A 13,882-nucleotide genomic window follows, 5' to 3' on the forward strand; every position below is an offset into this window, starting at 1 on the left:
GTGTAAGCCCTGCTCAGCAATAACAAAAACATCTGTATGTTATCAGCTCTGTGTTCAGCACAAATCCAAAACACAGCCCCATACCAGTCACTGTGAAGAAAATTAGTTCTACCCCAGCCAAAACCATCACACAGGGTGACTAAGCCTTTAAAAGGAATTTATTCTTTCTTTCTGCCTTTACTAAAGCATTCTACTAGGTGTCATGTGGAATCTCTATCTGGTTAACTCAAGGGATAGTAGATTGAAGATGACTTGGATGAGGGGACAGGAGATGACCTAAAACTCTTAGTGGAAAAAATGGTAACTCTGAGACATATAGGTATACTTGTGCAAGTTTGCATGAGAAGTCTCTTCTAGTGTTAGGTTCCACTGGTGGAAGCCAGTTTAGTACAGAAATATGCACAGGATAGAGTAAGAGCAATACCAGCAGAAATGACACAGCTCTTTCTCATTCAGTGAAGCAATGACTGCCCATATCTTATGACTTCAGACAATTTTGTGGTCTTATGAAATATATGACAGAATAAGGGTATGACAGTGGAATAGGTGAAGGAGAAATCCCCCAGATCCTGGAGAAATCTCATGGATCCTGGATATCTTACATCCTTTCAGCACTACAGTGATAAATAAGAGATAATTGGAGCCTGCAAAAAACATGTGAGCTGTTTCTTTCAAGGAATATGAAAGTCTGTATTTTCCTGGTATCATGGTTGTGTGTAACAGACGAGGAAAAAGATAAAGAGGCCTTGTGATACAACAATTAGGGGGAAAAACAAAAAGGGAAAAAAATTGCTGAAGAAGTCCAATTGGATTTGGATATATCATTTATTTATCTTCCAGCCCCTAGGCATACTTGCTTGTTTATTAATCCCTTTTCTAAAAAGGGTATTTTTCCATTATTCGCAGTCATATTAATGGACAGTTACAACAGGAATATCAAGAGAAACTAAACTTTTTGACCAAGTTACTTCCAGTCAACTGGCAGCCACAGCTGTGGTGATGACAAAGTTTGTCATAAAGTTTGAGAATTCCATGAAGGTAAAAGCTGTGATCCTTCCACCAAAGGGTAACTAGTTTCATTTATATATTTTTTTTCCCCCTTCTTTGTTGCTGTGCAGTCAGAACTCTTCTGTGGTGTGGATGCTGGTTTTAAGAGTCTGGAAAATCTTGAAACTAATTTCACTTTGTCTTAGCTATTACCTCCTACTTTTGTGAAGCCTCTCTTTAAATCAGTGTAAAGCAAGTAGATCTGAAAATTGTAAAGAAATGGTGTATTCTATTAAATTCTTATCGCATTTCATCATCCCTTTTCATGAATACTTCCAATAAGAGATGATGGAGAGAGGTATCTTTAGAATACAGGAGCAGGGAGTACTTATCCCTTAATTTTTTTTCACTGAAAATAAGAATCTTGTATTCCAGATCCTTGGTAGTTCTGTGCATTGATCTGTCATTTCAAGTCTTAGTTGATTACCTTAAGTCTGCATAGCTCCCTAGGTGAATCTTCAGGTTTGGTTTGTGGTTATCAACTGTCAGGATTTTTCTCTTCACATGTGTTTAGCGAGCCTGAGAATATACCTTTGCTGTTAAGGGCAACTAGTTATCAGCAGTGTGCTCTTCGATCTTTCAAAAGCAGTGGTAATGGTAAATGTTTGGAGGTCATGAAAGTGCCCGTGAGGCAAAGAATCCATACTTTGACTCAAAAGTAGGATTAATGAAAGCAGTGTTACTTTTACATTTAGCATTAACTTGTCTCCAGTATGAGAAAAAGTATGCTTCAGAATTTGGCAAGAGCCTCTGGCACCTACATGACATTATTTCAGTCCTCAGCTCATCTCCAGATATAACCAGTAGATAATTCAGATGATGTGTGTAGATATGGTGTTGAAAGTCTTGCGACAGATTCTCTTCAGGTGTGCAATGAGATATTATTTTCTTACATACTTATTTCATCTATGCATCTCCTTGAAGTTTTGAGTAGTTGGTACTGGGTTTTGAAGATATACTTTTGCACAAATATTTTAAATAGACATTGTGTCAACAGACAGGAAGAAGGACTATTAACTCTGTGTTTTGTGTTGGTTTCTTTACCTCCTCTGTGTTTTCAGATTTTGTCAGCAGGATAACCTCATCAGACAGCACAGCAGTAACAGGTTTTTGTCAAGGGACTCTCTAATGTACATGAGGGAACATATGTAAACTACTGTACAACTGCTACTACAGCCATGAACTTGAACTCCTAAGTTTTAATCTCAAGAAGGCTCCCGCTTGGACTCCTTGCCTGGATCATTCTAATCACCCAGGATCAGAAATGAGTCTTCTTCTCACATACTATGTATGGTACAGGAGGCCTTTAAGAAACTCAAAGCTAATGTTCTCCTGAAGGTTAATAGTTACAGTTTAGGCATTCGGGTATTATTTGGTGTTAGCTGAACCTAGTTAACCCCCTCATTCATTTTTCAATCCCTTTGCCTATTCTACCTGATATATACCCTTGCAGTACTGGACAAATCCTGTATTGGTTTTTGTTGACTGTGTCACTACCTCAGATGATTGGCATGCTCTTTACTTGACAGCCAGTGAAATGCCTGTTTCCTGAGTTTGAGAGCTTTCTGTTCTAAAACCAGGTTTAACTAGACTGATTTACTAGTTAACTGAAAGATGTTTCTGACTAATCTAGCGGCATTCTATGATGGGGTGATTGCATCACTGGGGAAGGGAGGAGCTACAGATGTCATCTGCCTGGATGTCTGTAAGGCCTTTGATACAGTCCCCACAAGATTCTGGCCAGTAAATGGGAAAGTTTTGGGTTTGATGTGTGGACTGTTAGATGGATAAGACATTGACTGAATGGCCATGTCCTAAGAGTTATTGTTAATGCCTCAGTATCCAAATGGAAACCAGTAGTGAGTGGTGTCCTTCAAGGGTCCATATTTGCACCAATATTTTTAATATCTTTGTCAATGACACAGGCAGTGCAATTGTGTGCACCCTCAGCAAGTTTGTAGATGACACCAAGATAAGTGATTCAGCTGCGTTGCTTGAGGGAAGGCATACCACCCAATGTGACCTTGACAGTCTTGAGAATTGGGCCCATGTGAACCTCATGAAGATCTACAAGGCCAAATGCAACAACTGGGTCGAGTGAAAGATGTCTCTGTTAACACTATACACATATAATCTTCTTTTATAGGTTTCTGCTGTAACAAATCCTCAGTTTTAAGTGGATCTTGTATCAGTTTAAATGGTATGAAAGGCAATCCTTGCAACAAGCATCTTCACGTTATAAGCCAAAGATCCTCACAGATCTCATTTCAGATTCCTCTCTGACATGATTTTGGAATGCCATATGAACCTCTCTTCTGTTTATTTGCTAAATAGAAATAAAGCTTGAAAGATTTGGGCTGGAATTAATCTCCCTCAGCCTTGTATATCTGAAAATCTTATCTCCTTCCATAGTAAAGGGATGAAGTAATGAAATAGCTTATTTTACTGTCTTGTATGAAAATATGTATGTCTAAATACGTATCTTTAGATAGTCATGTCTGCAGAACAGTTCATCCCTTCTTCTTCTCCACTGACGATTGAAGGATTTTAGACAACTTGCTTACTGTTAGTTACGTAAGCTGAGATGAATGTGATAATTATGTTCATAACATAACAGTTCATACAGGAACATGGTTTGTGGCGAGGATAAATATCCCTTCCAAGTTTATCAAAGTGGATCTCAAAGTAGAGAACACATAAGGAGCTTGATCGTGGTAAAGTCATTTTGGTAGTAGAAAAATGGTAGTTTATTCCACTCAATAGTTCTAGTAGAAAAATGGTAGTTTATTCCACTAAATAATGCTTGAGCATTCAAGCACTATTGCAACCATATCCTTTTCTTTGATAAAGGATTCTGAATCTGCCCAAGCCCAATGGATTCAACTCTTCAGTGAATATTTGAAACATGTTCCTTATTCCCACCTCAGAATAATTGGATGCTTTCTGGCTAGTGACCAAGAAAGGAGTCCGTATGGAAAGAAGCAAACAATAGCTGTACTGCTCTGAAATGTGTTTTCCACATGGATTCTGAAACTCTGGCTCCTTCCCCACCCTTATTGAATCCTCTATTTCCAGCTTGTGTATCAACAAAATAAAAAAGGACAACGCTGTACATTGTGCTCTCTCCAGTTTAGAGAAAGGTGGGGCATGAGTTCAGAGCCAGTGCTCTCTCAGTTCCAAGTTTTAGCAGGATTACTTGATCTCAGGTAAATAGAATTCATATACTACAAGGCTGTAGTTTCACAAGCAACTTGAACCAGTTCAAGTATAGGTGACTTTTGAAAGAAGTTCTGTTCTTCTTCATCTCTTCCTCTGTCAGCACCTGTATTGGAGGAAGTGCACCAGGAATGAGATCACATTGATCAGTATAACATGATTTACAAAAAAAAAAAAAAAAAAAGTAATTTTGCAGCTGGATCAGTTCATAGATCACTTTTGTAGCCTGGCAGCCTTAGCACAAGCTCGAAGGGAGGAAAGTCAGTACTTCTGTGTTCAGTGGCAGCTCTTGTTTACATAAGGTTGTGATTCGTCAACTGCTTTAAGCCAAACTGTAGAATCCATGTGGATGAAATATCTGAAGCTGTTATTGAGAAGGTATAAACTTTTATGAAGAATGACTTTACACTGATTTACTTCAGTGTATGGAATTGACTCATGATTTTTACTATCTGTCTGCAACACTTATGTATAAAAATGCTTGTTGGGTATGTAAATAGAGAATTTAAGGATGAGAAAAGAAACCTCTGTATGTGTCATGTATATTTGCAATAAAGACTTACAACTCAGTTCAGCTTCCACTAAAAGGAAGGGCAAAAATTTACTTGTTCAAAGTTGCCTTCTAAAACTCTCTTATATTCCACAAATCATCCACACAAACCAGCTTATGCCTAATAGTTGCAGTGACATTACTTTTTTCTTTCTTTGATATTTTATTAATAAACTACAGGTTTTACAGCATATAATAAATGTACTTTTTACATTGTTTCAAGATGGTGTCTAAGTATTTGCAAATTAATATAGAATTGTAGTTATTTGCATATTAAAAGCTTTTGATTTGTCACCATATGCTTGGGTAGAAGGTATAGAAGGATGCATGATATATTTGTTGTGTAGTGACTTGTTTTCCTTCAATTTTTTTTTTCTTGGTTAAATGAGATATAGTTTACCAGATGAATTAAATTTTCTAATCTTCTGATTTTTTTTCTCTTTAGGTTGCAGCAATCTATAAGGATTCAAGTATTGGAAATCTTATAAATATAGTTATTGTCAAATTAATTGTAATTCACAATGAACAGGTAAGAAAAGTAAATATTTAAAAGATTTCTTTCTAATGTAAGAAACAAAATACATGTATTTACATTGTAATTACAAAGTTTAATTTGGTTTAGTTTTAAATACAAAATATTTTCTTTAACTATAAAATTTTGTTTTAAAATAGGAGGCTAAATGTCAAATGTGATGTTAAATTCAGGGTGTGTATTTAATGCCTGTATTTCCCTGTCTCTCTAATAGCACCTCCAGTTGACCTATATCGACATAAATCAGATAGTATATGAAAGCTTATGGCATAACAACCTAAACTGTGATTATACATATGGAAATGTGATTGGGAAATGACAGCTTTTATAGAGTGCTTTGATGGAGTGTTTCCAGCCCTAATAGTTGTAATATTTTAAGATTTTAAGACATATATGCTTTTCTAATACATGGGGTTTATATTTACCTATGTCTTGTCACTTTTTAAAAAATATTAAACACATGGTAAATGCTCATGCACATTGTTTAAAATAGTGGGTTCTCATGTCTGATGACTTGTGGCTTAATTCAGATCTGATCCTAAGGGAACTCTTATGTGGAGTCCTGCTGATTTTCCATGCACAGTCATTATTTTACAGATTAGCAGCACAAATGACAACACAGTAAGTGCAAGTGCATGAATATTAAAACCCTTATTTGATGTTTTTGACCATTTCTTGCTTAGGAAGGACCAGCAATCACTTTCAATGCAGCTACCACTCTTCGTAATTTTTGTTTATGGCAGCAATCACAAAACACTTTGGATGACACACACCCTTCTCATCATGATACTGCTGTTCTCATCACTAGGTACGATATCTAAAATAGCCACAAGTACTCAGCTAGGTAAGACAAATGCTTCAGGGTTTTTTTACAACATCGTCTTTTAACCATTCCACTGACACTGTTAATAGCTGAATTGAATAAAGACTATCTTCCACTTCCCAAATCACTAATTATCAATACATGAGCTCTGACTATGTTTATAGATAAGCATCTGATGATCCTTTCGTTAAAGACTATAGAAATTACTTAGACCTGAAATTGTGACAAGGAAATAAAGTCTTTAGCTGTTGTACATATATGTGATAGGGGCAGTGTTGTAATTAACGAAATCAGCAAAGGACGCAGTGATGGTCAGCTCCTGATAGCCCAGGCATGATCAGAACTAACAAAAGCTTGAAATGGAAAATATTCACATATTAGTATATATTCTTCCTGTACGCCAATCACCTTAGTGAAGGTTCTGATGTTCATTCACTGAAATAGAGTCTGTCTTTTGCTCTTCTTTTTCACTAATTTTTCCCCCCAGTGTGCAAGCTGGACACACTCCAACACATCATAGTCTTTGATGTTAGTCTTGAATTTTACATTGTTGGTTTGGCAGATGGTCCACAACATAAGCTGGTTTTCAGTATATTGCAATCTGCATGTTTTTCAGCAGTGTTTCATAATTGTCTACTGTCTGCATTGTAGAGAAATATCTTAGTATTTTAAGTTTTATTCTTTTCACACTGGAAAGCAGTACTGTGAGCTTAGTCTGATGAATTTAAATTACTTCTTTCACTAGAATACAAATTGTTTGAATGGACTGTAAGATTAAAAATTGAGAATCAGATTTTCAATTGCTTTAAGTAGTATAGCAACAATAAAATACTTTAAAAATATTCTTTTACATGCTGTAATAATTTTAAATAAATATGTTTCTTCAAGGGAAGATATCTGCAGAGCTAGAGAGAAGTGTGATACTCTTGGTGAGTTACTCTTTTTAAATCAGTATGGTTTTATAACAGCATACACAAGAATTTCACTGTCCAGAGAAAAATCAATTAGGAATAAATCAGGAAATAGATTCAAAATTCAAGTCACACAGACAAAAATAATGGTTTCTCATTTCTTACTGCTGTTGTCTCCTGGCGTGTAGTTTGGTGCCAGGGGGTTGTTTGTTTTGTGTAAATTTGATGCATACTTGAGGCATGACTTTCAACCTGAGTGCCATAGTATTTGTCACACTGCATGGCACTAAATGAAAATTCATTCTGTTAAGCATTTATTTAAAGATTCAATTTTGCAGGTTTAGCAGAGTTAGGTACAATGTGTGACCCACTACGCAGCTGTTCTGTAAGTGAAGAAAATGGATTGAGTGCTGCTTTCACTATAGCACATGAGCTTGGACATGTGTAAGTACCTATTTCCCAGCAGGTAATTTTTTTTATTTTCTTTTGTATACAATCAATGGGCTCTGTAAGAGAGCACAATCTTTTAGAAGAGTCATTATTTTTGCCCCTTTCAGCGAGTCAGCCCTGCCCGTCGCCTAGAGGTAAAGAAATTGTGAATTCTGTAACCTGGTTGGTATCCTGAATTATAGGAAAGACTGGCCAAACAGCTGAATTCTGTTCTTTTGTCATATGAACTGGTTGAGACAATGGGACATATCCTAGGCATACAACATAGTCTGTTAACTCCAACTGCATTCTAGCCCTGCTAGGAATTTACCTTTAAGAAAAGAAAATTGTTAATATAACACAGAAATATTCTTCCTTGTGTTTGATCCTTTCAGAATACAGTAGAGTAAGACAAAGAGAAATACTTTACACAGAAAAATAAGAGGAGATGACAGCATTTTATTTTATGAAGCATACCTCATCAGTGATGGCAGAAAGGTGCTATACTCTAGCTCCATGAGGCATGCTACAGTGTAGGTAACAATGACGTTACAGAGCTCAGTAGCTAGCTTGTTGATTTTCATGTGCCTGCAAGTTCATTTAGACATATGCTGTTCGTCATGGTACTTAAACTGAGATGTAAAATAAGATGATGTGTTAGTTGCATGAAGTATAATATTAATGCGCTCTGTAGTTTTTGTCACTGAATAGTAAGAGTTAAAATGTGAATATTGGGGTAACTTGTTGTGGACAGTCTAGACATGACCTATATATGTAGTTGAGGAGATGGGTTGTTCCTTTAAAGGGGCATATTCCTAAAACACTGAAATTTTTCTGGTGAGCTAAAATATTAAGTAATTGTAAAATTCTTCCTGTACCCAGGAAGGTATTTGGTTAAGGAGAGAATTATATAAGACATTTTAAAGATACCTATTGCCATAATATTGCCATAAGATAGATATATTGAGATCCATTAAATTTTAAGGAATTTTCAAACTCGTTTGAGTTGAAAACACATTTGCTGTTACAGCAAAGAGAATTTCAGTTAATTATTGCTGAATTTGTTTTGCAGTTTGTCTGTTCTGCTTTTTAGATTTAATGTGCCTCATGATGACAGTTTTAAATGTAAAGAAGCTGGAATTAAACATCAGTATCACGTGATGGCTCCAACTTTAAATTATCATACCAGTCCATGGACCTGGTCAAAATGCAGTCAAAAATATATCACTGAATTTCTCGAGTGAGTGTCAATATAATGCAATGGTTTGGAGGGTTCTTAACTTTTTTTTTGTTTTTTCCAATTTCATGTATTTTAAAGGTATTGCTTAAATACAGTTTTTGCACTGCTCTTAGGTTTAACCTAAGAGGGCTTAACTTGTAGGGCCTTAGTACTCCAGAAAAATACATGATTCATGACTTTGTTAAAGTTACACTGAATGTACAAATCTAAAGGATTTTTTATTTCTTAAATGTAGTTTAGTTTATTGAAAAAATAGTTTCAATAGTTTATTGAAAAAATCTTCAGTATGATTTTAATAGGCTAGAATAGGAACTGTTTATTTTCTGAAGTTTTTATGTAAAAATAAGTGAAAAGTATAATTTAGGCTGTAGCATTTTCTCTTTTTTCCTCTTTTTTTTTTTTTTAATGAGAAATGTCCACCAGAAAAAAAAAACTTCATTTTTTTTGATGGATCTAAATGAAAAATACAAAAAAGGAAAACCAAGTAACCTGGTTTATTTAATTATTCATGAATTTTAGTTAAAGTAATTATATAGCAAGTAGGCATGCAAACCCATAACTCCACTCAGATATACGTGTATAAGTGTTGTGTGAGTAGTGAGAAGGTTTCCAATGAATTAAGAGCGATCTATTCACATTTTGTTTCTGTTTTACAACAGTACTGGCTATGGTGAATGCCTCCTAGACAAACCTAGTGGAAGAATATATGATCTTTCCTCTCAGCTACCAGGGTCAATATATGATGTCAACAAGCAGTGTGAACTTACGTTTGGTATTGGATCACAAGTGTGCCCATATCTGGTGAGTGAAAACCAGATAAAGTCATGATCAATCTAGACTAAAAAGTTACTGAAAATTACTGGTTTGGGAATAAATTTGTCCTGAAATAAGTAAAAGTTCAGGTTATATTCTTCTGAAAGGGAAAACATTCAGTGGACAGCATTGCAACTTCATATGCAAGAAATATATAGAAACAAAAAGTAGGATGTATTCATTTTGATTTCCATGTCTTTGATTGTGATAATTTCTTTAAATGATCCAAAATGGCATAAATTAAGGTTTTCTGCAACAACTGAATGGGAATTATTTCAACACTTCCTGCAAATATTTTCATATTATAGGTCACATCTTACATTAGCAGGTCTTGCTTCTCTGCTTCTTTTAAAAATTTATAGCTTAAAAGCTAATATATGATCTCAAACATTTGTTCAAAATGATCCAAACTGACTCCCTACTTTCTCAGAGAGTCAAAAAATATTTTCAAGCCTGACAGAGTGTATATTTTGTATACAAAATTTAGATAGATATGGAAAGAAAACTTGACTAGAATAATTTTGAAACTTAAATTGTATTGTGAAAACTTAATGTGGCCATTTCAATATAAGCACAATTATAACATTATGATTTTACACATTACTGTCAGGATGTCATGTAGGGTTAGATTTCGTACTAAGTTGTAAAATACCTCTACTAATATTGCATGGCTTGTTGGAGCGGTTTAAAGGAGAGAGTTTAAGATCAGATTCATACTGAATTAAGTGGAGGTGAGGTAAATGTTGTTTTGGAGGAGTCAGGCTTTATGGAAAAATTATAGAAAAGGAAAGAAAAGGTTACTTCAAAGACTGAAGACAGTGTTTCTGTAATCCATATGGGTTATTTTTCTGTTAAGAGTCTTTTAACAATTTGAAAAGGAGGCTTTCTTCTTAATTTTATAGTCAGTGTATTTAATGTTGAACTCAGAGCTTTTCTTTGGGGGCTTATGTGGAAACTGAACTGCATAGTATGAACCATAAGCTCTTACATATTTTAAAATTAATTTTTTAACTGAAATAGAAAATAAAGTTATCTGTTACTCTAATGGGATGAGTTTCAAATATTCCACTTTCCTGCTTGGCCTTAATCAAGGTCCGTTTTGTTTTCGTGGGGTTTTATCTGTGGAAAATGGTAGTACTAATAGCAAACACTAAGCCCATACAGTATGAGAGAGTACACATATCACAACTAATGTCTAAAATGGTATTAAAAGTGTTTTTCTTTTCAGAAACAATGCAAACGCTTATGGTGCACAAGCACAGAAGGTGTTCACAAAGGTTGTCGTACTCAGCACATGCCTTTGGCTGATGGAACAGTTTGTGGTGTGGGAATGGTAAGCCTTGATTTGTTTCTCAGTACTTGCAATTTTTGATGTAGATAAGAAAGATCAGTGCTCGCTGTGTGGCAATACTGTGCTTTTAGTATACTGATTGTGTGAAGAGTGTCTATATGACTTCACCTGCAATTCTGTAATGTTATGTCATAAAAAACATAATTGTTCAGAGTAATTATTAAAGTTTACAGATACCATGTTGGTTAAAAATAGGTGAGAGAACTCAGGGGGAAGTTGCCATCTTTCCCTCTGTTTGAAAAATTCAGGTCATGCATAATAACTTGTTTTTTTTCCTGATCAGTAGAGTTCCAAAGTAGAATTATCTGAAATATGACATCCCAAAAGTGTATTTCCCCCAGCTGGTCTTGTTGAGGCTGTTTCACTGAGCCAGAACAAATTAAGTATGAGTGTCGTGGGTTTGCTGACCAGCTTCCCCCGGGACTGAAAATAGTTTTTCCAAGTAGATTTCCGGAGCAAAGCCAATCAAAAGTTTGATTGAGTAACGCCTCTGCTAATTACATTTTTAAGAAAACAGAAAAGAAGGTGTGTGATGCAGAAGAAATTAGGACCCATGTAGGGGAGGCGGCAGACCCCAGGTGTGGACCAGGTCCCTCTCCTACCTCTGGCCCTGGGCTGGGGGCAGGCGTGGCACTGAAGCTCCCCTGACCAAGACGTAACAAAGTGGAGGAAAAACTCTAAGGAGAAACTGCCTGGACAAGACATGCTGCAGAAGGAATTCCAGGCAGAGAGATAGGGCCGCCTCCAAGGTCAAAGCTGTCAGCCAGAGGAGAGAGAAGAGAGGCCCGAGGCGGGGGCTCCTTCAATCTGCCCTCTCTCTCCCTTCAGCAGGGAAAAGACTGAAAACTAAAAGAACCCTGCCATCTGTGGAAGATTACTGAATGAGGAGCCCCCTTGCAGCTCATGAAGGAGACCATGCTGAAGCAGGTGAATGCATGTGAGAAGGCTGTGACCCTGTGGGAGGCCTAAGGTGAAACAGAGTCCTGCTGGAGACCTGTGGCCCATGGAGAGACCTATACTGGAACCAGTCATCCCGGGTAGGACTTGTGATGCCAGTGAGGGATCCACGCTGGTGCAGCTGAATTTGTGACCCTAAGGGACAGCAGTGAATGGAAGAACTTGCCTGAAAGTGGACTCACACTAGGGAAGTTCATCAATAACTGTCTCTTGTGGGGAGGGACGCCACGAGAAACAGGGGTGGACTCAAAAGCCATTATCCTCTGTAACTGTGGTTGAAGACCATGGTGAGGCAAGTGTCCCCTTGCAGTCCATGGAAGACCCCACAAGACCCAGCTAACCCCCAGCCTCTGGTCTGAGCCCAGGATGGGGTAGGCCCAGCCCTGAGGTCGACATTGAAGAGAGAGAGACAGTTCCAGCTGCAACAAATTCGAGTTGTTGTCCTAGAGATAATAAAAGAGGAACTTTCAAGTGCTGCAAAATTATTTAGAAGACCTGTAGCTCTGGAAATGGAAAAGAGACTGCTTCTCCTCCTAAACTGATACAAGGGAGGAGGGGTATTTCTGTAAATACATAGCACTTTTACCTAGTTAAAATTGTTGTATATGTAGTTCTTCAGTGGAGATTTGAGGCTTGCTTTTGTCTTTGGATTTGTATGTAGTTTGGACAGCAAACTGAAGTTAGCTGCTTGAGTTCCTTATTGGTCTAGTATTAGGCTTTTTCATGTCTCACTTCATGACTGGCAAACAGGGTATTATGAGTAGGTATGACAGTGATTATCTAAGTAGAGATGTTTTATTATGCTGAGCTGCTTTTAATAGTTGTGTGCTTTGGCAGCTTCAGGGGCTGTGGGAGCAACGTTAAAATTTCTCTAAATAGTTTTATATGTTCAAAGATGATTAAAAAAATCTAGTTTAATTTCTATGTATGATAAGCTGATACATTTCCCTCCATTATTTCTACATTTTCCCCAATAACTTTTAATTGCTACAGATTCTGTGTTTGAAAAGACAGTATCGGTGAGAAGTTTGTAAACAGGGTCTTAATGGATAACAATTTAGGGGTTAAACTGTCTCAAAAGGTTTCTTTCTGTCCTGCAAGATTATAAAAAGTTACTTGAAGGTTGGAGTGGAGGCTTAGCTTGACTATAGTCTATGTTGCAGCTGGTTTTACAATGTTTAACCCATTTTTCAGTCACTGATCAGAAAGGAAGTTCATCTTTTATGTAAACTTCAAATGTCATCTTCAGTTAAATTGACTCTAATTTACCAACATCAGAGGATTTCTTTTATATAGGAATACAAAATCCTGTTTTATGTAATTAGTGCTGTGAAACCATTTTTCTCTAGGAAGTTAAGAGCTAATTACAGTCATTACCTCTGAAAGATGTAAGAAAGAACAGCAATTAATTAATCTGACAAATTGTCATCTGTTTCTGTCTAAGGGACAGCTCTTTTCAAGTTCAGTCCACAAGCTGCTGTTGATGTTAATGGGCATAAGACATGGTGACTAGTAATTGTAATTAATATTTACCAGCAAGCTAAATCAATTTATATTTGGCATTTGTGACATTATTGCTGTGATGAATATAGAAAAGGTCCACGAAAGGCATTTGTTATTTTAGTATGAACTCTTTAAGCCTAAATTTTACAGGTTGTGTGTCTGATTAATGGGTCTTATTCTGGACTACTCTAACAGTCCTTGTGTCTTTCCTTCCCAAAAATTACAAGATAGAAATCTAGTAATATCAGAGACTCTTAAGTGCATGCCATACTTTTCCTGAACGACTACACTTCCTAATGGAATATTTTCTTGCCATATGCAATCTATCAACATGCACACATTTTGAAAGAGAATTGTGTTTTGTATGTCTCATGGTGCACACACCTCTAGAGCTCAGTGACTTAATATATATATAATATCAGCAGTAGGTATGGGTAGCATTTTCCTAAAACATTAAAGGGATAATACAACCTAATTCTTCAGAGTCTTATAGACAATAAAGAAAATTTT

General features: G+C 36.4%; 1 protein-coding gene across 4 annotated transcripts in view; it reads left to right on the forward strand.

The window, feature by feature from the left end:
* Positions 1 to 13,882, forward strand: part of ADAMTS20 (ADAM metallopeptidase with thrombospondin type 1 motif 20) — a 62,669-nt gene that overhangs the window by 22,695 nt on the left and 26,092 nt on the right. For 3 of the 4 annotated variants that reach the window (XM_027892915.1, XM_027892917.1, XM_027892916.1), the window contains exons 5-11: positions 5,259 to 5,342; positions 6,029 to 6,153; positions 7,057 to 7,097; positions 7,418 to 7,523; positions 8,602 to 8,748; positions 9,408 to 9,549; positions 10,790 to 10,894. In XM_027892915.1, the coding sequence (XP_027748716.1) occupies positions 5,259 to 5,342; positions 6,029 to 6,153; positions 7,057 to 7,097; positions 7,418 to 7,523; positions 8,602 to 8,748; positions 9,408 to 9,549; positions 10,790 to 10,894 (750 nt within the window). The remainder of the gene's footprint in view (positions 1 to 5,258; positions 5,343 to 6,028; positions 6,154 to 7,056; positions 7,098 to 7,417; positions 7,524 to 8,601; positions 8,749 to 9,407; positions 9,550 to 10,789; positions 10,895 to 13,882) is intronic. The other variant, XM_027892918.1, reaches the window with a different exon arrangement.

The sequence above is a fragment of the Empidonax traillii genome, unplaced genomic scaffold (genome assembly GCF_003031625.1).
Source record: "Empidonax traillii isolate 1590-97213 ecotype Southwest subspecies unplaced genomic scaffold, ASM303162v1 scaffold374:size1477467, whole genome shotgun sequence".
Lineage (NCBI taxonomy): Eukaryota > Metazoa > Chordata > Aves > Passeriformes > Tyrannidae > Empidonax > Empidonax traillii.